Below are 27,111 nucleotides of genomic sequence, written 5' to 3' on the forward strand. Positions count from 1 at the left end.
AGTAAAATAGAGAGAACGATTTATATGGAATCTGTATCGGACTATAGACCGATTCAGACCATAATAAACACGTTTGTTGATGGTCATGAGAGGATCCGTCGTACAAAATTTCAGGCATATCGGATAATAATTGCGACCTCTAGGGGTCAAGAAGTCAGGACCCAAGATCGGTTTATATGGCAGCTATATCAGGTTATGGACCGATTTGAATCATACTTAGCACAGTTGTTGGATATCGTAACAAAACACGTCTTGCAAAATTTCATTCTGATCGGATAAGAATTGCGCTCGCTAGAGGCTCAAGAAGTCAAGACCCAAGATCGGTTTATATGGCAGCTATATCAAAACATGGACCGATATGGCCCATTTACAATACCAACCGACCTACACTAATAAGAAGTATTTGTGCAAAATTTCAAGCGGCTAGCTTTACTTCCGCTACTCGGAAGTTAGCGTGCTTTCGACAGACAGACGGACGGACGGACGGACAGACGGATGGACATGGCTAGATCGACATAAAATGTCACGACGATCAAGAATATATATACTTTATGGGGTCTCAGACGAATATTTCGAGTAGTTACAAACAGAATGACGAAATTAGTATACTCCCCATCTTATGGTGGAGGGTATAAAAACAATCTGTGCAAAATTTCAGCGCAATATCGCAATTTGTAAAGACTGAAGCGCGATTCCAACAGACAGACGGACAGACGTACTGACATGGCTAGATCGTTTTAGATTTTTACGCTGATCAAGAATATATGTACTTTATAGGGTCGGAAATGGATATTTCGATGTGTTGCAAACGGAATGACAAAATTAATATACCCCCATTCTTCGGTGGTGGGTATAATAATGGATAAGAAGTGTTATGCTATTGGAGCCTTATCAAGTTATAATCCAATTGGGACCATAAATGAACTGAATGGTGAAGACCATTGGGTAATATTTTAATCCATTCGGACAAGAATTGCGCCTTGTAGGGGCTCAAAATGTAAAATCGGGAAATCGGTTTATTTGGAAGCTGTATCAGCTATAATCCGATTCCGGCCATTTAGGACACGTATGCTGAAAGCCATGGAAGAAGCCGTTGTACAAAATTTCGGCCAAATCAAGAAGTCAAGACGCCGAAACGGTTTATATGCCAGCTATATCTGGTTATATACCGATTTGAACCATACTTTGCACAGTTTCTGAAAGTCACCACAAAACACTTCATACAAAATTTCAGGCAAATCGGATGAAAATTGCACCCTCTAGTGGCGCAAAAATCAAGATCCAAGATCGGTTTATATGTCAGTTATATCAGGTTATGTACCGATTTTAACCATACTTATCACAGATGTTGATATTCATAACAAAACACTTCATGCCAAATTTCGGTCAAAGAATTACCCAATCTAGAGAACTAAGAAGTCATGATATCAGATCGGTTTATATAGCAGCTATATTCGCTTAGGAGCCGATTTAATACATATTTGGCAAAGTTACTGGAAGTCATAACGAACTTCATGCAAAATTTCAGCCAAATCGGATGAGAAATGCCCTCTTTAGTGGCTCAAGGAGTCAAGATCCAAGATCGGTTTGGGTGGCAGCTATATCAGGTTATAGACCGATTGGAACCATACCTAGCACAGTTTTTGAAAGCCATTACAAGACACTTCGTGCAATAATTCAGCCAAATCCGGTAAGAATTGCTCCCTCAAGTGGTTCAAGAACTCAAGATCCCAGATCGGCAGCTGTATCAAGACATGGACACATATGGCCCATTTACAATCTCAATCGACATACAAGAACTATTTGCGCAAAATTTCAAGCGGGTAGCTTTATTACTTCGAAAGTTAGCGTACTTTCGACAGACAGACGGACGGACATGGCTAAATCGACTTAGAATGTCAAGACGCTCAATAATACATAGACTTTGTTGGGTCTCAGATGAATATTTGATGTGTTACAAACGCAATGCCGAAATTAGTTTACCCATCATCCTATGGTGGAGGGAAAGAAAGTTCATCGCGAGCTTCTTCTATTTTACGACGATGCTCATTTTTGGCTCAATGGGGACGTAAATACGCGGAATTGTCGATTTTGTAGTGAAGATCAGCCAGAAGCATTGCAAGAGCTACCAATGCATTCAAAAAATTTTACATTTTGGTGCGGTTTATGGGCTTGTGGCATCATTGGTCCGAACTTCTTCAAAGATAACGGTGAACTGTGAATGGTGAGCTCTACCGCGAGATGATATCCATTTTTTTTTTGCCCAAAATGCAAGAGCTTGACTTGCATAAGTCTCTCTGCCACATTCCACACAGCACGCGTAACAATGGACTTATGAAGAGGCGAATACGGTGATCATTTTGTTTCACGTTCGGGACCGGTCAGTTGGGCGATATCTATACCGACAAGCCCGCTTCAATTGACGCATTGAAAGACAACATTGTAATAGCATTTATTCGTGAGATACCGGCGGAAATGTTGGAAAGATTATGCCAAAATTGAACTAAGCGGATGGACCATTTGAGGCGGAGCCATGGTCAACATTTGTGTAAAATAATCTTCAAACATTAAATTATTTGGACTGTACTATAGACTTAAATAAATATTTAATGCATTTTTCTGAATTTTATGTGTTTGGTTTTTTTTTATTTTTTGAAAAACTTTCTTCTAGATCTTAAATTTTTTTTACTTAACATACGAAATTTCCACGTGTAGATGTTGGTTATTTTGTTCAGCTTCTAAGTTGTAATACATTTTAGTGCCATTGCTCTCATTAAATATTGAAACACAAAATTTTATAATTAATTATTCTGGTTGTCTGCAAACTTCTATAACCCATAACACGTTCCAACATGGGCTGAACATTTTCAAACATTCTCTACAAACTGTAAAAACAAAATTTTCCAACATTTTTTTCAATAAAGGTCGACAAACGATTCTGCGGTTACCATTAGCTGGTTTTTCATTAAAAAGTATGATTATGCGCAAAATGACATAGACTTCTCTTAGAGTTGTTGTACAACAAATAAATGGCAACCGAAAAGTTTTACCTTTGCCAAATTGTATGTAAATATGTTAAATATTCTCATGTTTTGCAAATTAAGATTAATGGTCTCCATAGACTGTCGATATTTTACACAAGTCATTTGTTTTTATTTAAAACTCAAAAAACAACAACTAAATGCAAACCAACAGATGCTACGTGGATTAATCTGCATGCCAAAATGTATTCGTTTTTGATTGTTTCTGAGGCGAATATATGAGAAGGGGAAATCTATTGAACCTAAGTGAAGCAAAGAGGCAAGTAGTACTAAATTTAATCGAACGTTGTTAAATTGTATGTGGGTAAGTGGGTGGACGACAAGTTTAAGTTCTCAAAGATGAAATTGATTTAATTATTTTAAAAGTCTCTGAAATGAAGCATTTTGGAGTGGCCACAAATGTTAACAATATAGGCAATAGTGATTTATATTTTCCTTTTGTACCAATTGAAATAAATCAATAGGATACTATCGAAAAAAAAAAAACAAGTAAACAAGCATCAAGTTCGGTAGGGCCGAACTTTGGATACCCACCATCTCGGGTATATATGTAAGCCCCATTTCGTCACAATCCGGTGAAAATTGGATAACTTAAGCACCCAAATTCGGCAGGGACATTGAGTGGTCTAATATATATGTCACTATTCAATTTTGTAGACCAAAATGTTGTTCTTTTTGGCAGATATATCCAATTATAAACCGATCTGAACCATATTAAGGTCGGATATCGTGGGGCTCAGAAAAACTCACTGTTTCAAATTTCAGCGAAATCGGGTAATAAATAAAGCTTGTATGGGCTTCAGTCCCCTTATCGTCGGATCGGTCTATATGGCAGCTATATCTAAATATGGTCCGATATGAATCATATTAAGGCCAGATGTCGGGAGGCTTAAAATAACCCACCGTTTTAAATTTCAGCGAAATCGGGTAATAAATGAAGCTTTTTTGGTCTTCAGACCCTTTATCGGCGGATCGGTCTATATGGCAGCTATATATAAATATGGACCGATCTAAACCATATTTAGATCAGATATCGGGAGGCTCCAACTAACCCATTGTTTCAAATTTCAGCGAAATCGGATAAAAAATAAAGCATTTATGAGCATTAGACCCTTTATCGGGAGATCGGGTCTATATGGCAGCTATATCTAAATATGGACCGATCTAAATCATATTTAGGTCATATGTCGGAAGGCTTAAGAGAACCCACTGTTTCAAATTTCAGCGAAATCTTATATATAAAAATCAATTTGTGTTTGTTTGCATGTTTGTGTGTTCCTTATAGACTCAGAAATGGCTGAACCGATTTTCTGGAAATTTTCACAGATGGTGCATAATGACCCGTGGTGAAAATACTACATTTTTTTGAAATCTGAAGGGGGCGGACCTCCCCTTATCCTAATTTTCAGAAACGCCAGATCTCGGAGATGGGTGGTGCGATTTAAGCGAAATTTTGTGTGCTCTCATATAGTACCCTAAAAATAAAATTTTGGTATCCAAATTTCGGATAGGGTACCTAGGGGGGCCGCCCCGCCCTAAAACCTACCAAACATATATTTAGACCACTCACGACAATATGGGATTCAAATGAAAGGTATTTAGGATAAGAAAACGTATGTGATATCCAATTGTCGGACCAAGTGCTAGGGAGACCACCCCAAGCCCCAAAACACACCTAAATTGGACATATTTACCGACCATGGCAATATGGGACTCACATGAAAGGTATTTGCGAGTAGAATAAGAATCTGAAATCTAAAAGTGAGATCACGTTTCTGGGGGTCCACCCCTTTCCCAAAACACCCCCCAAACAGGACTTACTTAGTGACCATGGGAATATGGGGCTAAAATAAAAGGTGCTTGAATGTAGAATACGAATCTGATATCCAAATATGGGACCAAGTGTTTGGGGGGCCGTCTCTCACCAAAAACATCACCCGAAGGACAAAAATTTACGACCATAGCAATATGGGGCTCAAATGAAGGGACTTTAGGAGTAAAGCACGAATTTGATATCAATATTTGGGAAAAGTGTCTATGGGGCCACTCCACCCCCACAACACCAACATAGGGAGTATTTGCTGACTATTGCAATATGAGGTTCAAATAAGAGGGCTTTTAAAGTGGAACACGAATCCGATATATATATTCAAGGCCAACTCACTGGGTGGCCGCCCATCCCCCAAAACACCCCCCAAGCCAGTCATGTTTGCCGACTATGGAAATATGGGGCTCAAATTAAAGGTATGTGGTAGTAGACCACGCATCCGATATCAACATTAAGGCCCAACTGTCTAGCGGACGTCCCACCACCATAACAACCCACAAATAGAACGCATTTGCTCACTAAGTCAATTTGGGTCCTAAAAAGAGTGAAACTAAATATTCATAGTTTTTAGGGTCAATACTCCAAACCGGACATATTTGCTGACTTTTGCAATAAGGAACTTAAATGAGATAAGAAAACGAATTTGATATCCAATTTTGAGGTCAATGGCAATATGGGGTTCAAATAAATGATATATAAATATATGAGAATAGAGCACGTTGCTGATATATTTTCCGGGCTTAGTGTTTGGAGGACCAATCCAACCCCTAAAGCACCCCTAAATCGGGCATTTTTGCCGACCATGTCAATATGGAGCTTAAAAGAAAGGTATTGGGGGGTAGAGCAAGAATTGATACCCATTTTCGGGACCAATTTTCTGGGGGTCTACCTCTTTCCCAAAATACCCCACAAACAGCAATTTTTTAGTGACCATCACAATCTGGGGCTCAAATGAAGGTATTTGGGAGTAGAATACGAATTTGATATCCAAATGTAGGACCATGTATTTAGGGAATCATCCCTTCCCCAAAACACCCCGCAAAGGGTAAAAAATTTTCGACCATGCCAATATGTGGTACTTAAGATCAGAAAACGAATTTGATAACCTTTTTTGGGCCATGTGTTTGGGGGACGCCTCATCGTGTAAACTCCCCTAAACCAATGGCAATATGGGGTTTAAATAAATGGTTTTTGAAAGAAGAGCACTATACTGATATTTTTTCAGGGCTAAGTATCTGGGGGACCACCTCTCCCCCGAAAAGACCACAAAATCAGACATCATGAGAATATCGGGCTGAAATGAAGTATTTTAAGAATGGAGTATACCTAATATCCAAACTCAAATTCGTAGACCAATAAAGATCATATGGGATTCAGATAAAGGCACTTATATTGTTAAACTGTTAGTCAGGCGATATATTGGGTTGCCCAAACAGCAATTGCGGATTTTTTAAAAGAAAGTAAATGCATTTTTAATAAAACTTAGAATGAACTTTAATCAAATATACTTTTTTTACACTTTTTTTCTAAAGCAAGCTAAAATTAACAGCTGATAATTGACAGAAGAAGAATGCAATTACAGAGTAACAAGCCGTTGAAAAAATTTGTCAACGCCGACTATGTGAAAAATCGGCAATTACTTTTTGGGCATCAAATGCGTTATTTCAAATTTCAGCGAAATCGGATAAAAAATAAAGCTATTATGGCCTAGAGACCCTTATCGGGAGATCGGTCTATATGGCAGCTATATCTAAATATAGTCGGATCTGAACCATATTTAAGTCAGATGTAGGGAAGCCATAAACTTCTCACAGTTTCAAAATTGAGCAAAATCGGATGAAAAGTAAAGATTTTATGGGCATTAGACCCTTTATTGGAAAATCGGGCAATATAGCTGCTTTATCCAAACATGGTCCGATTTGGCGCGTTCAAGAACTTAACCAGCGTGCATCAAAAAAACACATCTGAGCCAAATTTCAGCTCAATATCTCAATTTTTGTAGGCTCTAGAGTGATTACAACAGACGGACGGACAGACATCGTAAAATTGTCTTAGAATTTTACGACGATCCGAAATATATATAAGGGGTGATTTTTTTGAGGTTAGGATTTTCATGCATTAGTATTTGACAGATCACGTGGGATTTCAGACATGGTGTCAAAGAGAAAGCTGCTCAGTATGCTTTGACATTTCATCATGAATAGACTTACTAACGAGCAACGCTTGCAAATCATTGAATTTTATTACCAAAATCAGTGTTCGGTTCGAAATGTGTTCATTCACCATTCAGCGATGAGGCTCATTTCTGGTTGAATGGCTACGTAAATAAGCAAAATTGCCGCATTTGGAGTGAAGAGCAACCAGAAGCCGTTCAAGAACTGCCCATGCATCCCGAAAAATGCACTGTTTGGTGTGGTTTGTACGCTGGTGGAATCATTGGACCGTATTTTTTCAAAGATGCTGTTGGACGCAACGTTACGGTGAATGAACACATTTCGAACCGAACACTGATTTTGGTAATAAAATTCAATGATTTGCAAGCGTTGCTCGTTAGTAAGTCTATTCATGATGAAATGTCAAAGCATACTGAGCATCTTTCTCTTTGACACCATGTCTGAAATCCCACGTGATCTGTCAAATACTAATGCATGAAAATCCTAACCTCAAAAAAATCGCCCTTTATATACTTTGTAGGGTCGGAAATTGATATTTCGATGTGTTGCAAACGGAATGACTAAATGAATATACCTCCTATCCTACGGTGGTGGGTATTAAAAATTTCGCAGTATGCTCTTAATTCTTTGAAGACTTGTCTCAAGTAGGTTAAGCAATCATCCAATGTTCAACTTCTTAAAGCGATACCTTGGTTTGACATTCGATTCTGACAGTCCAAACACAATATGTTATGATTTGCTCCATTTAAAGTTATTAAGTAGCCCATTCCGCCTGAACGTTCTATATTTTATTGGACTTTGTTATAATTTAGACTAATAAGGGGATATATATACTACTCTAATTATGTAATCACATTTTCATAATGTTTGGATGGGCCAAAACAAGTTCGTTTTAACTCTTTCTTTATGCTTTAAAAATGTTCCTTTGTTGTCTTTTATCTGTTATTTTGTGAATTACAATACAAATTGCGCAACAAATAAAATTAATTTCAAAAAATCCTTTTCAAATTCATAATGATGTAATAGTCGTGGTTAATAATCCGAATTGAAAACCTCAATACCATATACATATTGTTTTTGTTTTTGTTTTGTTTTGCTATTCATTAATAATCGAGGTCATACACTGTCTGTTGAACATCAAACAAAAGATGGAAGCAATTGAATTGATAATTAAATTAATTTTCAAAGCATTAGAAAATGCGCATTTCAAAAAGCTTTAATAATGGCATTTTTTGTGTATTTTAACAAAGCAAAACCGCAGAAAGCTTTCGCTTTAACAAAAATTTAAAAGCCTCAATGTCGGTTTAATGCATTTGGCCAAAAAACAAACCCAACAAGCAAAACGGAACTTAAGAGAAATTATTCAGCCACAAATAGAAGAGGTTTTAACAACAACAGCAACAGCAGTTGGAATCCCCGGCCGACCACAAAAAAGGTTTGTTTAACAACCACTTGAAGTTGTTGTGCGAGGACTTTTTTGTAGTTTGCGTTTTTTTTTTTTTGTTGTGTTATTATTTAAAAATAACACAACAAATAGCACAGAAAGGCAAGAAAAGTAAAATCCCTAGCAAAAATGGTACGTCCTTGTGGCTGCAGAGCACAAAGATTTTCAAAAGTCGTACATACCGCACTTATAAATACCCTTTAACGTAATTTTTCCCAACATTAGTTAAGTGATGGAATTCAATGTAATAAGTGCCAGTGTTTGTTAGTTTTGCTTATTTGTTTCATAGACCATTGGAGGCGCGGTCATTCCGTTGGTAACCGATTGAAATATCCATTTGTGAACTTACAAAGTACATACATTTTTAAACCTCGTAATATTTCAAGAAGATTTCTGTCTGTCTGTCTGGCCGCCTGTTGCTACCACGGTAGAAAAAATTGACATATTGAACCGAATTTTAACAAAGGCAAATATCGAGCTGGAACTTAAATAGGAGATCCGTGTAGGGCATGCGGGTAAGATGATGAGACGTTGGAGTATTTCCTTTGTCATTGCCCGGCTTTTGCGTACAACAAATACGGGTACTTAGGTGGAGACACAATATCAGACATGAACCAACTTAGGGGAGCGCACAACAAGCCGATTACTGGCTTAGGTGTATGTCCATAGTGGCATGGGGCGGATTAATATCTGCACCCTCTTTTCAAGCTAACCTAACCTAACTTATACAACCGTAATTTAGCTGATAGACATACCAAACTTCTGTCAGCTTCTACGATCCAAACAAGGATGATCGAGAGACCGGTTTACATAAGAGCTATATAAGGTTATAGACAGATTTGGACCGTATTTGGTACATTTGTAACAGAACACTGCATGGAAAATTTCAGCCAAATCGGACAAAAATTCTGACTTGTAAGGGCTCAAGAAGCCAAATCGGGAGATCGGTATATGTGGGAGCTATATCAGGTTATAGGCCGATTTGGATCGCACTTGGCACAATTGTTGGAAAACATAACAGAACACAACTTTTAAGTGCTCATGAAATCAAATCGGGATATCTGTTTATATGGAAGCTATATCAGGTTACAGACCGATTTGGACCGTGCTAGGCACAAATGTTGGAAAACATAACAGAACACAAAAGCATAGTTTCAATCCTAAAATGGAATTTTCAGATAGACAGCTTAATTAGAAATATTTTTGTCGCACCTTCCCGTACAAGCGAGACCACTGTACACCGGCTCATGAATAAATACTGAGTGCCTATGGTGCTTGATATAAAGAGGCAAGTTATTGGTATCTTGAATTTGGACCCGAACGATTGTGCTCACTCATAGGAGCCTAAGGAGGATCCGCACCAACACATACAAATGTGATTACAACAGAGGTAAGAGTGTCCACCTATGACATTCAGAAAAAATTTTCAGCAGTGGTTGTCCCCTCCTAATGTTGGCGAAATTTGTGAGGTACTATGCCATGTTTAAGCTTCTCCACCAAGAGATGTCGCGCTGCGGCACGCCTTTCGTATTCAAAAACAAGTAAAAACGTGCTAAGTTCGGCCAGGCCGAATCTTATATACCCTCCACCATGGATCGCATTTGTCGAGCTCTTACCACGGGATCTCTTTTTAGGCAAACAAAGGACAAAAAATAAAGAATTGTTATGTTATTGGAACAATATCAAGTTATGGTTCATTTCGGACCAAAATTGAACTGAATATTGGAGACCATAGTAGAAGTCATTGTGTAAAATTTCAGCCAAATCTATTGGGTTGCCCAAAAAGTAATTGCGGATTTTTAAAAGAAAGTAAATGCATTTTTAATAAAACTTAGAATGAACTTTAATCAAATATACTTTTTTTACACTTTTTTTCTAAAGCAAGCTAAAAGTAACAGCTGATAACTGACAGAAGAAAGAATGCAATTACAGAGTCACAAGCTGTGAAAAAATTTGTCAACGCCGATTATATGAAAAATCCGCAATTACTTTTTGGGCAACTTAATAGTAAGAATTGCCCACTTTAGGGGCTGAAGAAGTAAAAAAGGGAGATCGGTGAATAGGGGAGCTGCATTAGGCTATAAGCCGATTCATGCCATTTTCGACACGTATGTTAAAGGTCATACGAGAAGCTGTTGTACAAAATTTCAGCTAAATCGGATAACAATTGCGCCCTCTAGTGGCTCAAGAAGTCAAAACCTCAGATCGGTTTATATGGCAGCTATATCAGGTTATGAATCGATTTGAACCATACTCAGCACAGTTGTTGGAAGTCATAATAAAACACCTCATGCAAAATTTCAGCCAAATCGGATAGGAATTGCCCCCTGTAGAGGCTTAAGAAGACAAGACCCCAGATCGGTTTATATAGCAGCTATATCAGGTTATGGACCGATCTGAACTATTCTTAGCACAGTTGTTTAAAGTCAAAACAAAACACCTCATGCAAAATTTCAGCCAAATCGGATAATAATTGCGTCCTCTAGTGGCTCAAGAAGTCAAGATTCCAAATTGGTTTATATGGCAGCTATATCAAAACGTGGACCGATACAGCCCATTTACAATCCCAATCGACCTGCACTAATAAGAAGTATTTGTGCAAAATTTCAAGCGGCCGGCTTTACACCTTCGGAAGTTAGCGTGCTTTCGACAGACAGACGGACGGACATGGCTAAAATGTCACGACCATCAGGAATATATATACTTTATGGGGTCTTAGACGAATATTTCGAGGAGTTATAAACAGAATGACGAAATTAGTATACTCTCATTCTATGGTGGATGGTATAATAAAGTGATGTCTCCCTAGAATTGATGTTAAACTTGAATCGGACAGCACCCAGTGAAATGTGAGTAGTTTGTCCCTGTTCCAATTTCTGATATAATTGCAATACAAGCCGATCATGGAGTTTGACTTCATGAGCCCATGTAGGGCGCAATTCTTATCCGGTTTTGCTGAATTTTGAGGAGTTTTATTTGTTTTGACTTGTAATAATTGTACCAAGAACCAAGTCTAAATCGGTTCATAACCTAATAAAGATGCCACATACACCAGTAGAATCTTAAGTGGAGTGGGCAATTTTTATTAGATTTTTTGAACCAAATGTTTTGTTTTGGTATTTATGGTCCAGATCGTTTCGTAACCTGATGTAGCTGCCATATCAACCGATCTCCAGATTGGGCTTCTTGAGCCTCTGGGAGGGCAATTACCACAGCCATGCTAAGTATGCCAAGTATCAAATAGGTTTATAACCTGATATAGCTCCCATATAAAACAATTTGCCTATTAGTCTTCTTGAGCCTCAGGGGGGCGCAATAAGTATTTGTCTAAAATTCTAACTTGGTATTTTTTATGACTTGTAATAGTCACGACAATGTTCATCCGTATCTGTAGATATATCTCCTGTATATTTGAAAAAATCATTGAATGAAAGTGACAAATGCGATCCATGGCAGATGGTATATAAGATTCGGTCCGGCCGAACTTAAAGCGGTTTTATTTGTTGATACCTCCATCTTATAGTAGTGGGTATAACCAATTAATTTTCATTTTCTTAAATAAAATGCTGTGAAGTGAAAAGATTGATATATTCCTATTAATTTTTCGTTACAAACAAATTCTTGAAGTTATAGTACCCAATGCCATTGTAGTGGTTGAGGGTACAAAAACGTGACTTTTGTCATTCTTTTTGAAAAATCATCTTATTTTGTACAATCTTGGGCTGGCTCTTTTTCATAGTAGTTTGAAAAGTCTTGTGTGTCTTCCGCTTGTTGGCAGCATGCCTCAGCAGCTTCAGCAAACCCAAAGAAACTTCATACACTATGGTTTAGTACAAGCCAAGAACGGAGGACACCATAACAAAACAACATCCACGAACGCAGACTTTATAATGAGGCGGAAATTTTTCTTTCTCTGCATGTTACGCTTCAGACGTCTTCAAGAGAGCTGTGACGTGACATTGTCATGCTAATGTCGGACGATGGCACAAAGGGGTATAGCGCTTTTTTTCTTTGTTGAGGTTCTTTTGAAGAAAGTGCAATACTACAAAAAATTGGTTGTAAATATACACTGTACATAAATGTATGGTATACATATACATTTTAAGAAATTGATTAACATAACCAGTCATGGTGTCCAAGAAAAAATATCAAAAAGTGAAAGTGAACTGTTGTCTAACTATTGTTGATTATTTTTACTAGGACCTCGAATTAATTTGGCATTGAAATATATGACTAATTTAAAAAGACATTCGGCCTTGTTCCCAAAACTTAATAAAGATTTAAAATAGATTTATTTGACATATTTCCTTTATAGAACTGTCAATTAAACCTATTTTAAGACTTCATAAAGTTTTGTGAATAAGGCTGTATAATTTCAGAAGAAATCGAAAATAAGGCCATTGATTACATAAAATTTAACCATGAAATAATTTTTTCAGTATTTCCTACGTATCTTGAAAACAAACGTAAAGAAATATGCTTAAAAGGTTTTCTTGCATGAAGGTTCGAAATGTGTGAAGGCTGCTTTAATGTAGAAAATTTATGTTTTGGGAGGAAAATGCTTATTTTGTATGGTCTTGTAGTTTAAGTAACATTGGTAATATGCTGACCCTGATACATGTTCATGGAGACAAATTGGAAAGTTGTAAAATTAGGGATAAAACAACCAGTAAGGAATGGCAAAAGTCGGGTGCAGTCTTTTATGCATTACCTTACACCAAAGAGTATATCTGTCTGTCCACACTGAAAAAATATTTATCTTTTTAAGACAACATTCCCTTTGGTTAAAAATATTTTCCTTAATTTTAAAGATTTCTTATTTTAAGTAGGTTACTAAATATTTAACATTGCATCTTATTATTAAAGGCAAATATCTAAAATAAAGGTCAACATGCCGTTGAAAGTAAGGAAATTGACTTTGGGGCAAGACAACTGTGAACCGTAGTTAAAGGCGCAAAACAGCCTTAACAAGTAAAAGCGTGCTAAGTTCGGCCGGGCCGAATCTTATATATCCTGCACCATGGATCGCATTTGTCGAATTCTTTTCCCGGCATAAGAAAAGATTTTCTCTGCTATTAGAGCGATATCAAGATATGGCCCGGTTTGGACCACAATTAAATTATATGTTGGAGACCTGTGTAAAATGTCAGCCAATTCGAAAAAGAATTACGCCCTTTGGGGGCTCAAGAAGTAAAATAGAGAGATCGATTTATATGGGAGCTGTATCAGGCTATAGATCGATACAGACCATAATAAAGGCGTTTGTTGATGAAGGATCCGTCGTACAAAATGTCAGGCAAATCGGATAATAATTGCAACCTCTAGAGGCTCAAGAAGTCAAAACCCAAGATCGGTTTATATGGTAGCTATATGAGGTTATGGACCGATTTGAACCTTATTTGGCTCAGTTGTTGAAAGTCATAATAAAATACGTCATGCAAAATTTCAGTCAAATCGGATAGAAATTGCGCCCTCTAGAACCTCAAGAAGTCAAGTCCCCAGATGGGTTTATATGACAGCTATATGAGGTTATGGACCGATTTGAACCGTACTTGGCTCAGTTGTTGGATATCATTACAAAACACGTCTTGCGAAATTTGATTCCAATCGGATAAAAATTGCACCATCTAGAGGCTCAAGAAATCAAGACCCAAGATCGGTTTATATGGCACCTATATTAAAACAAGAACCGGTATGGCCCATTTGCAATCCCAACCGACCTGCATTAATAAGAAGTATTAGTGCAAAATTTCAAGCGGCTAGCTTTACTCTTTCCAAGGTTAGCGTGCTTTCGACAGACAGGCGGATGGAAGGACGGACAGACGGACGAACATTGCTAGATCGACATAAAATGTCGCGATGATCAAGAATACATATACTTTATGGGGTCGTAGACGCATATTTCGAGGTGTTACAAACAGAATGACGAAATTAGTATACCCCCATTCTATGGTGGAGGGTATAAAAATGGGAGCGTCTTTAAATGTTTAGTTTTTATACCCTCCACTATTGGATGGCGGTATACTTGCTCCGTTCGTAAAACCTTGAAATATGCGTCTAAGACCGCATAAAGTATATATTCTTGATCGTCTCGACGTTCTGGGTCGATCTGGTCATGTCCGTCCGTCTGTCCGTCCGTCCGTCCGTCCGTCTTTCGGTCCGTCTGTCCGTCCGTCTGTTCGTCCGTCCTTCTCTCCGTCTGTTCGTCCATCTGTCCGTCCGTCCATCTGTCCGTCCGACCATCTGTCCGTCCGTCCATCTGTCCGTCCGTCCGTCCGTCTGTTCGTCCGTCTGTCCGTCCGTCTGTCCGTCCGTCTGTCCGTCCGTCTGTCCGTCCGTCTGTCTGTCCGTCCGTCTGTCCGTCCGTCTGTCCGTCCGTCTGTCGTCCGTCTGTCCGTCCGTCTGTCCGTCCGTCTGTCCGTCCGTCTGTCCGTCCGCCTGTCCGTCCGTCTGTCCGTCCGTCTGTCCGTCCGTCTGTCCGTCCGTCTGTCTGTCCGTCCGTTTGTCCGTCCGTTGTCCATCCGTCTGTCCGTCCATCCGTCTATCCATCCATCTGTCCATCCGTATGTCCGTCCGTCTGTCCGTCCGTCTGTCCATCCGTCTGTCCGTCCGTCTGTCCGTCCGTCTGTCCGTCCGTCAGTCCGTCTGCGACCCTCTAGGCCGGGGCTTCTTGTTAGGGAATCTTTTGAAAATCTGCGAGTACCTCCGTTGGCCATTTCCTTTGGCTCATCCGCTGGCGACCCTATTGCACGAACCCATCGAGTTCGCATTCGTATCCGTGCAAGCGGGACACCCCCTCCTTGTGCAAACTTTTTGGTTCCACCCGCATATTTTATTTCTGCTGTACCCGTAGGCGTTCGAGGGAGAAGTAGTATGAAAACTTCGCACGGAAAGCTAAAATAATCGATGTTAAAATTTTCTTCAATTTGAAATGGCGAATTTCGACCAAACCCATACATATTGTGGGAGTCGTAGACGAAATTGAAGTGCAACATTTTGAGAAGATCAGTTGATAAATGCGCTTGCAAAGGCCCTAAAAATGAAAATAGGGAGATACATATATACGAAAGCTTTATCTGAATCTTAACCGGTTTATATGATATCCAACAGTGATGTGAAGAGTTATAAGAGAAAGCTTAGTGACAAATTTTTTGAAGATCGATTAATAAAACCTCAAATTACTGCAGTATTGGTCAAAGTCGGATGAGAATATATTTGGGAGCTGTATTAAAAATCTGAACCAATTACTTTGAAAATCCGTACACATTGTGGTAGTCGTATTTGAAAACTTTGTGCAAAATTTTGAGAAGATCGGTTGATAAAAGTGTTTGCAAAGGCTCTAGTAGTTAAAATCTGGCGACCAAATATGAAGCACTAGACCATGAGTAGCTATTAATTGGTTTTCTTGATTTTCAAAATTTTTACCTTACTATTCAAGCAAATAAGTGATTTAATTGATATATTGATATACCCCTTTATTGCATTTGAAGTTTTGGCTTTGAAAATCCTTTTACAATAGTAAATTGACTCAAGTGTTTAGAAAGTTAGCACTTTCTCCAAATTGTGATGCCTTATATTGGTATTGGAACGCTTTGTTCAAAAAACCAATTTGGCAGGGAATAGAATTCAATTGCATCTGAATGTTTCAATTAAATGAATTGCAACTAAACAATTGAAAAGTGAAATACAAATTGATACAGCGTGTTGCAGTTAAGCCTTCCCCAATGTACCTGTCAAACAATTCTGAACTTTGGGGCGTATTATTTACAATAATTTAATACAACCAAGCGATCACTTATACGCCCATGATGACAACTGCCAGTTCACACATTTGCTCCAAACACAGAATTGCATATGAAATACAAGTTTAACGTGTCACATACAGCAAAACGTGTAAAAACAGAATTGTAAAGAAGTAATCCATAGGTGTTGGTAACCAGTTTTACGTGAGGATTGAAAAAAATATTATATATCGATGTTCCAGACAGTGTTGCCGATGTTATTTTGGTAAATCTAATATCAATAGATGGAGGATGAATACTAGGAGGAAACCAAACTTTTATGGAGTATAGAAATTTTAGTACGTAGTGGTAAAGTTAACCCATTAAGCCCTGACCCCCAATAATTTTGTCCAATTTTGATGAAATTTAATAAATTCGTAATTTAGGGCAATTGTATTGACTTTGGCCGCCCCGATAGCCGAGTTGATAGCGTGCTTGGATTACCAGTGCAGGGGTCGTGGGTTCGATTCGCGCCGGAAGTCTTGGTCTATCGCTACTGTGGTATCACAATTGACCTAAAATTGTCTAAGTGAGTCTGTAAAGGACTGTCACTCTTAGCTAACCTAAAATATATTGACTTTGTAATTTAAAAAAATTTTGTACATTTTTTTTTAATTGTCAACAAGATTATTTCTTTTTATTTGCTAAGCCACTAATTTTTTACAGGAAAAAAAAATATTCTTCACTTTTATTCCCTTTTAGAGAAGAAAATTGGATTTTAATGACTTCGATATAAAATTATATTGGGTTGCCCAAAAAGTAATTGCGGATTTTTCATATAGTCGGCGTTGACAAATTTTTTCGCAGCTTGTGACTCTGTAATTGCATTCTTTCTTCTGTCAGTTATCAGCTGTTACTTTTAGCTTGCTTTAAAAAAAAGTGTAAAAAAGTATATTTGATTAAAGTTCATTCTAAGTTTTACTAAAAATGCATTTACTTTCTTTTAAAAAATCCGCAATTACTTTTTGGGCAACCATACCTGTTCTCCAAAGTAGTATCCCCATAAACGCATTTTTCAAATAGAAGCCACCACCACCACTAAAACGATTTCCGGAAATCTCATTCCCACAAATTTTTATAAAATTTTTTGTTTGAACTATAAACATGTAAGGGCAGTCCAGGGTCGTCCAAAGCGGATGTTTTGATACCCTTCACCTTATTGGGTATGCAATGAAGAATTTCGTATGGAAGTCATAGAGGAAATGGAAATTTCGGAAAGATCGGTGGATAATAACGCATGCATAGGCTAATTCTAGATCTGAACCGATTTCTTTTAACAGTTCATTAGTCATCGCCAAAAGAATCTTTTGTGCCATTTTTTTTAGTATTTGTCAAAATCGGACGTAAATATATATGGGAGCTACAGTCGAAATTTTCTATAACGAATAAAAATTTAAGAAACAGCTTTTTTCTCTGAATTTTCACCTAGTTTTTAACGTCTCAATAACGAATTTTCGGCAAACTTTTTGTTTATTGAAGTTAACACAAAATGAGAGGAGCAAAACAAAACCCCTTCAATGTTGATCATCAAAGCACTTGCAGACAGACACAAAATAAAAATTGCTGTAATATACGTTAAATATTCACTGACTACTATGCCTTGTTTCTCGTATACACCAAACAATGCCTTGTGTTAGCTTTGTGTGTTCAAAAACAAACAAAACTAGGAGTGAAAATCAGGCGATATATATATCAATATATATGAGAGCTATATCTAAATCAGAATCGATTTCAATGAAATTCGCCAGAAATATCGAGAATCATAAGAAAATCCTTACTGCCAAATTTCGAGAGAATCGGTTAACAAATTACAATTTTATTGCTGTATTACTGCAAATAGGACGAATATATATAGGGGAGCTATATCGTAATCTGAACCGACTTCTATGAAATTGACCACTAACATCGACAATCATAAAAAAATACTTCCTGTCAAATTGCGAGAGAATCGGATAACAAATGATCATTTTATTGATGTATTACTGCAAATCGGACGAATATATATATGGGAGCTATATCCAAATCTGAACCGACTTCTATGAAATTCACCACTGATATCGAGAGTCATAAGAAAATCTTTCCTGCCAAATTTCGAGAGAATCGATTCACAAATGACGTTTATTGCATTATTACTGCAAATCGGACGAACATATATATGGAAGCTATATCCAAATCTGAACTGATTTTTTCAAAAAGCTTCGCATCTAGGCCGAAAAGCATTCCCATACCAAATTTGAAGACGATCGGATGAAAATCACGACCTGTAATTTGTATACAAAATTACATGGACAGACGGACAGATAGACGGACAGACAGACGGACAGACAGACGGACAGACAGACGGACAGACAGACGGACAGACAGACGGACAGACAGACGGACAGACAGACGGACAGACAGACGGACAGACAGACGGATAGACAGACGGACATAGCTCAATCGAATCAGAAAGTGTTTCTGAGTCGATCGGTATACCTATCAATTAGTCTCTCTCTTCCTTTTGGGTGTTACAAACAAATGCACTAAGCCAAAATACCCTGTACAGGGTGGCTGATGAATATTGCTACAATGATGAATATTGCTACATTTTTTTTTCGGTGTATGGAATACATTTTTCTTTTATTCATGTTAAATTAAATTATTAAATTAATTATTAAATTATTATTAATTAAATTAATTAATTAATTAATTAAATTAATTATTAAATTATTATTATTAAATAGAAAAAAAGTTATTACATTTTTTTTTGGTAGCGGCTTTCATCAGCCACCCTGTACCACAGTAGTGGTGTAGGATATAACAATGGAATTTGAGGAATAACATCAGTTTAAAATGATTTTTTAGTAGCCTGACGGCAGATTGAAAAATTGGAAACAAAATAGGAAAAATACGAGTTTAAAATAGTTTCCGGATGAAAGACAAAACAAGTAAGAGCGTGCTAAGTACGGCCGGGCCGAATCTTATATACCCTCCACCATGGATCGCATTTGTCGAGTTCTATGTGCGGTTTCTCTTTTTAAGCAAACAAATAATATTGAATAAGAATTATTATGCTATTGGCGGTATATCAAGTAATAGTTCGATTCGGACCATAAATGAATGCTGAACATTGTAAAAGTCATTGTGTAATATTTCAGTTCATTCGGATAAGAATTGCGCCCTGTAGGGGCTCAAGAAGCAAAATCGGGAGATAGGTTTATATGGGAGCTGTATCAAGCTGTTGATGTATTCAGACCATATTAGACACGTATGTTGAAGGTCACGAGAGAAACTGTTGGACAAAATTTCAGCCAAATCGGATAAGAATTATGCCATCTAGAGGCTCAAAAAGTCAAGATCGGTTTATATGGCAGCTATATCAGGTTCTATACTGATTTACGTTATTGGATTTCCACAGTTATTGGAAGTCATAACAAAACACCTCATGCAAAATTTCATCCAAATCGGAAGAGAATTGCGCGCTCTATTGACTCGAGGAGTCAAGATGCTAGATCGGTTTATATGACAGCTATACTAGATTATGAACCGAATTGAATCATACTTAGCACAGTTGTTGGAAGTGATACCAAAACACTATGTGCAAAACTTCAAATCGGATGAGAATAGCACATTCTAGAGGCTCAAGAAGTCAAGACCCAAGCTCTGTTTATATGACAGCTTTATCAAAACATGGACTGATTTGGTCCATTTACAATCCCAACCGACCTACAATAATACAAAGTATTTGTGCAAAATTTCAGGCGGCTATCTTTACACCTTCGAAAGTTAGCGTGCTTTCGACAGACAGACAGACAGACGGATGGACATGGCTACATCGACTTAAAATGACATGAAGATCAAGAAAATATATACTCTATGGGGTCTCAGACGCATATTTGGAAGTGTTACAAACAGATTGACGAAATTAGTATACCTCCATCCTATGGTGGAGGGTATAACAAGTAACAGCTAATTGGGCTGAGGAGAGTTAGGGGACTTATTGAGACCTGTTTCTAAACAAAAGCGGGCTCTACACCGCACTCAATACCGTATGTAGGATACCATAATTTATTTGACAATGGTGCTAATGAAGGTACATGGCGTAACAGAAATCATGATACACTAGTCAGTCAAAGTATATTTAATAACAACACACATTTGCTCAACTTTGATGAGTTCTATGCTATGCTGTTCTTTGAATAGAAAGCATTGAATATGATCTCGAGCTGGAAGATGTTCGAAACATCATGAAAATCTGTTAAAAAACACGCTGGAAAGTAAAAATCGGGCCATACATATATTCGGCAGCTATATCCTTAACTAAACCGAGTTCGACTGATTTAGCTAACAGCTTCAAATCATAAGTAAATCCTTGGTGCATAATTTCGTGCAAATATGTTAACAAATGACCACATTCAAGCAATATGAGTTGAAATCGGGTTTACATATATGAATATGGGGATATTTATCCAAATTTAGCCGATGTTTTTTTCAATTTAAATAGACTTCGTGGGCAGATTGGCGGACAGATAGGCAGACAGACGTACAGATATAGCTAAATCGGGTCAGATGGTGATTCTGATATATATATCGCCCGACCTTTGCTCTTAGGCCACTGCAAGCGCATTTATTGAACAATCTTCCTCAAATTTGGTACAACCCTTCCTCGATGACTACCACAATATCTATAGAGTTTGGTCGAAATCGGTTTAGATTTAGGTTAAGCTCCTATATATATGTTTGTCAGATTTTGGGTAATTTGCAATAATGTTGTCATTTGTCAACCGTAGTTATTACGGCTTGAACATATTTTCTCCAAATTTGATACGGATGGTTTAATAACCCATCTGAAAACATCCGCCGAGGTCCATTACATTGGTTCAGAATTAGATATTGCTCCCACTTTGTACTTATATTGTAGGTGTAGGGTATTATACAGTTGGCACCGCCCTACTTTTGCCTTCTCTTACTTGTTTCAATTTGGCCCAGATCGGTCCAGATTGTGATTAACTGCAATATAGTCCGATCTCTCGATTTAAGGTCTTAAGCTCATAAGCTCTTCCACATCCATGTTTTATATGGTCAAAAGCGATCTATGTTTGGATATAACTGCCAAAAAGACCAACATTGAACCAAAATTTAATAGTGATTTGTATTTATTAGATCACTCAATGTCCGTGCCGAATTTGGTCCAAATCGGATAAAAAGTCTATGGGTGCATAAATAATGCATTTTTCACCGGATTATGACGAAAGTTGGTTTTCATATATACCCGAGGTGGTGTCTATCCAAAGTTCGGCCCGACCGAACTTAGCGCATTTTTATTTGTTTTTTTTTTGTTTGCATCAATTCATATCATATCATATAAACCTATCTCCCGATTTTGCATATTTAGCCCCTGGAAACCGCAATTGTTATTCGATTTGGCTAAAATTTTGCATGTAATGTTTTGCTGCGACTTTCAACAGCTGTGTCAACTACGGTCGAAATCGGTTTATAACGTTATATAGCTGGATCCCTTGGAAGCCCAATTTTTGTTCGATTTAGCTAAATTTTTGCATGTGTTGTTCTATTGCGACTTCCAACAACTGTGACAAGTACGGTTGAAATCGGTCTTAGCCTGATGTAGCTCCCATATAAACCGATCTCTCGATTAACCTTGTTCGGATCCTAGAAGAATTCATTCTTGCCTTGTTTGACACGTAGAATAATATTATGCCTTTCAACTAATTATACCCTGCACCACCACTTTGGTGCAGGGTATTATAGATTTGTGCATTTGTTTGCATCGCTAAGAAGAAGAAGAGCTAGACCTAGCGATAAGTATACAGATCGACTTGGAATCTCTTCCTGATTCGATTTAGCTAAGTCCGTCTGTCTGTCCATGTATTTTTGTAATCAAAGTGCTCCTATTTTCAAAAAATATTGAATAGGTGTCTTTTTTGGTCCAAGGACGAATGCCAATGATTTTGAAAAAAATCGGTCCAGATTTAGATGTAGCTCCCATATATATCTTTCATCCGATGTGCCCTTTTAAAGCTGTAGAAGCCACAATTTTGGTCCGATCCTTACTAACTTTGGCACGAAGTTTTTTTTTTTTAAACGACCCAAAATATTTGCAAAATTTTATTGAAATCGGTCCAGATTTAGATATAGCTTCCATATATATCTTTCATCCGATATGTCATTTTAAAGCTGTAGGAGCCGCAGTTTTGGTGCGATCTCTACCAGATTTGGCATGAAATGTTTCGTGTGACGTTCCAATATGTGTGCAAAATTTCATCAAAATCGGTTTAGATGTAGAAATAGCTCCCATATATAACTTTCGTCCGATTTGACCTATAAAGGCTGTAGAAGGAACAATTTTGGTCCGATCTTTATAAAATTTGGCACGAAGTTCTTTTTGTGACGTCCCAATAAGTGTGCACTTTTAAGGCTGTAGAATTGTGGCTTCTACCATCGTAAAAAAATTGTCTAAGGTTCTATTCGATATTTCAATAGGTCTGCAAAATTAAAGTCTGCCAAAATTTGGATATGAGTGCTACCTATTAAAAGTATTATGTATGCTCGGTGGTGTAGGGTATAATATAGTCGGCTCCGCCCGACTTTTGCCTTTCCTTATTTTGTGTCAATTTTACACAGAATCCTTGGTGGTGGGTTTCAAAGATTCGGCCCGGCTGAACTTAGCACGTTTTTACTTGTTTTAAATAGTTTAATTCGTCCACCTTCTGCAAAACTTAACTGCTTTTGGAATAATTCCTCCTATCTCGAGCTATTTTTGGGTATTTTTCTACCCATTCGACGTAAATGGGTTAAGTTTAAGAAATGAACAGCTCGCAAGACCAAATCTACAATCCCACATATTCTAGGCAAAGTTTTTTTTTTTTAGCGGAAACCATTTTTTGTCGGTGGCAACACTAACTTTTGTTGGTGTTTTGTTGGTCTGTACATAAAAACATCAGAGATGCAGCATGAATGTAAAGTTGAATAATAAAAAAAAAAATAAATAAACTACAAAAAATGATCGAATGGCAAGGAAAAGTATTTAATACTCACATCGACAGTAACACCAGGCAATGGAAATGCCTGTCCTGGTGGTTTGTTTCGTGGCACATAGCGATAAAATTCATGTCCATCTTTATACCATTTCACTGAGTACAACGATTCTCCATCCAGACTGTAGCGGCAGCCCAAAATGGCACTCTTAAAGCGCATTATATGATTGGGAATTTTCACCTCTGTCATTGTCAGACAGCTTGTTATATCTGTAATGGTTTAAAAAACACACAGTTATATGAGGAAAGAAATTAACAGTTAAGTTTTTAAAACGTTAAAGTTGTTGCATTTCACATAATGTTTATGATAAATTTTAAAAACAAGAACAACTATTCATCTAAATAAGGAAAAACCTCTGGGATTTCTAACAAATGCAGTTCCGTGACGACGCGTGTCAAGTGAAACTAATGATTATCATCACTTGGGACATTGAGGTAGAGAGAAAATGAAGCAGTATTCGAAAATTAATGTCTCCTGATGTGGTGCATTTTTCAAAGTGGTTTTTAAATAAATTAGAGAACAATTTTTGATGTTGTCACAGTAGAACTTACTAAAAGCGAATCAAGTTTGACGAAAACTATAAACGCTTCATATGGATCTCAATGGCCAATTGTTGACGTAGAGGATAAGTAACTGTACTGAATGGCTTAAATTTGGCTCGTAGCGTCACTTTAAGTAGCAGTGCTTTTGCCGCTTACTACAACATCCGCCAGTTTTTATACCCGCTACCATACGATGGGGGAAGACTAATCTAGACATTCCGTTTGTAAGGCCTCCAAATATTGATCTCAGACCCCATAAAGTATATATTCTCGATCGTCTCGACGTTCTGAGTCGATCTAGCCATGTCCGTCCGTCCGGTTGTCTGTCAAAATCACGATAGCGGTCGAACGCGTAAAGCTAGCCACTTGAAATTTTGCGCAGATACTTACTATTGATGTAGGTCGTGATGGATAGCAAATGGGTCACATGGGTTCAAATTTGGATATAGCTCCCATACAAACCGATCTCACGATTTGACTACTGAAGACCCTGGAAGCCGCAATTTTTGTCCGATTGATCTAAGATTTTGCGGATAGTGTTTTGTTTTGTCTTTCCACCACTTTCCTAGGTAAAGTCAAAATCGGTCCATAACCTGGTATAGCTCCCATATAAACCGATCTTACGATTTGACTTCTGAAGACCCTGGAAGCCGCAATTTTTGTCCGATTGAGCTAAGATTTCGCAGATAGTGTTCTGTTATGTCTTTCAATCACTTTACTTAGTAAAGTCAAAATCGGTCTATGACCTGGTATAGCTCCCATATAAACCGATCTCCCAATTTGACTTCTTGAGCCCCTGGGGGCCACAATTTTTGTCCAATTTGGCTGAAATTTTGCATGTACTGTTGTGTTATGACTTACAAAAACTGTTCCAAGTAAGGCCCAAAGCGGTTCATAACTTGATATAGCTTCCATATAAACCGATATCCTGATTTGGCTTCTAAAGCCCATACAAGCCACAATTTTTTTCCGATTTAGATGAAATTGGGCATGAAGTGTTCTGTTATGACTTTCATCAACTGTACTAAGAAAAGTCCAAGTTTTTATACCCACTACCGAAGGATGGGGGTACATTCATTTCGTCATTCCTTTTTTGTCCATAAGCAGGTTAAGTTCAAAGTTGGGCTATATCGGACTATATCTTGATATAGCCCCCATATGGACCGATCGGCCCATTTAGGGTCATAAAAGCCACATTTATCATCCGATTTTGCTGAAATTTAAGACAGTGAGTTGTGTTAGGCCTTTCGACATCCTTCATCAATTTGGCCTAAATCGGTCCAGATTTGGATATAGCTGCCATAGAGACCGATTTCTCGATTTAAGGTTTTGGGCCCATAAAAGGCGCATTTATTGTCCGATGTCGCCGAAATTTGGGACAGTGAGTTGTGTTAGGCCCTTCGACATTCTTCGTCAATTTGGCCGCGATCAATCCAGATTTGGATATAGCTGCCATATAGACCGATCCTCCGATTTAGGGTCTTAGGCCCATAAAAGCCACATTTATTATTCGATTTTGCTGTAATTTAGGACAGTGAGTTATCGTAGGCCTTTCGACATTCTTCGTCAATTTGGCCCTGATAGGTTCAGATTTGGATATAGCCCCCATATAGACCGATCCGCCGATTAAAGGTTTTGGGCCCATAAATCCACATTTATTCTAAGATTTTGATGAAATTTGGGACAGTGAGTTGTGTTAGGCCCTTCGACATCCTTCATCAATTTGGCCCAGATCGGTCCAGATTTGGATATAGCTGCCATATAGACCGATCCTCCGATTTAGGATCGTAGGCCCATGAAAGTCACATTTATTATCCGATGTTGATGAAATTTGGGACAGTGAGTTGTATTAGATCCTTCGACATCCTTCGTTAATCTGGCCCAGATCGGTCATGTTTTGGATATAGCTGCCATATAGACCGATTTCTCGATTTAAGGTTTTGGGCCCATAAAGGCGCATTTATTCTTCGATTTCACCGAGATTTGGGACAGTGATTTGTGTTAGGCTCTTCGACGTTTTTCTGCAACTTGCCCCAAATCGGTCCAGATTTGGGTATAGCTGCCATGTAGACCGATACCTCGATTTAAAGCCTTGGCCCCATAAAAGGCACATTTATAATCCGATTTCACTGAAATTTGACACAGTGACTTATGTTAGGCTTTTCGACATCCGTGTCGTATATGGGTTAGATTGGTTTATTTTTAGATATTGCTTTATTTTATATAAGGAACAGGGGCAAACTTCTCACTTATCAATGAGTGCAATCCGATTCAAGTTTAAGCTCACTGATAAGGGGCCTCCTTTTTGTAGCCGAGTCCGAAAGGCGTGCCCCGACGACACCTCTTTGGAGAGAAGTTTTACATGGCATAGCACCTCACAAATGTTGCCAGCATTAGGAGGGGAAAACCACCGCCGAAAATTTTATCTGATAGTCTCGCCAGGATTCGAACCCAGACGTTCAGCGTCAAAAGCGGACATGCTAACCTCTGCGCTACGGTGGCCTGTACTTATTAGTATTTGGTCCAAATCGGAACAAATTTGGATATAACTGCTATGGGACATTAGTTATACAATTTTCACCGGATTGAAAGGAAGTGGTTTACGTATTTACCCGAGGTGGTGGGTATCCAAAGTTGCTCCCTGCCGAACTTAACGCCTTTTTACTTGTTTCTGATGTTCTCGCTAGGACTCGAACATAAACGGTTGGCCTTTAGCATCAATTCCTTCAATTAACCTCGACTACCTTTTTCTTGGGAGACTTCTTTTACAGTACATCTCATAGCATATGATACCAAACAGATCATTTATACACAACCACTGTTCCGTATGCAGATGCAAAAACAATAACTCGCACCGGAACATTAAAACCATTATTTTATGGTAACATAATTTCCTCTTTGAAGACAAATGATGCTGACGTGCAAGACAAGCACCTGGTAAATGCATACCGAACTGGAGCAGTAAGAAATTGAAATGAAACCAAGTTGCAATATCTCTACATCAGATCAAACCACACCACACCAACCCAAGCACTAACACAACGTTCTTTGCCAAAGCACATAATGTCCGTTGTTTATGTCCTCTTTTGAACGAATGCTTCCGTTCTACCTCTGGCTTATTCCACACTCCATTTGCCATGTTTAGGAAGTGTCTATTTTGTATCATATAGCACACCTTTTTGCCTTCAATGGTATAAGTAGAATGCTTTGCTATGTCTTTGTGGTGCGTCTTCGTTGTCTTTGCCTTGAATAAATTTTTGCAATGC

The 27,111-nt window shown here is 38.0% G+C and overlaps 1 protein-coding gene across 3 annotated transcripts in view; it reads right to left on the reverse strand.

Moving 5' to 3' along the window:
* The window catches only part of LOC106092919 (uncharacterized), a 316,077-nt gene that overhangs the window by 64,246 nt on the left and 224,720 nt on the right, over nucleotides 1-27,111 (reverse strand). For all 3 annotated transcript variants that reach the window (XM_059365931.1, XM_059365930.1, XM_059365932.1), the window contains one exon: nucleotides 23,304-23,512. In XM_059365931.1, coding sequence (XP_059221914.1) covers nucleotides 23,304-23,512 — 209 coding nt within the window. The remainder of the gene's footprint in view (nucleotides 1-23,303; nucleotides 23,513-27,111) is intronic.

The sequence above is a fragment of the Stomoxys calcitrans genome, chromosome 3 (assembly GCF_963082655.1).
Source record: "Stomoxys calcitrans chromosome 3, idStoCalc2.1, whole genome shotgun sequence".
NCBI classification, from domain to species: Eukaryota; Metazoa; Arthropoda; class Insecta; order Diptera; family Muscidae; genus Stomoxys; species Stomoxys calcitrans.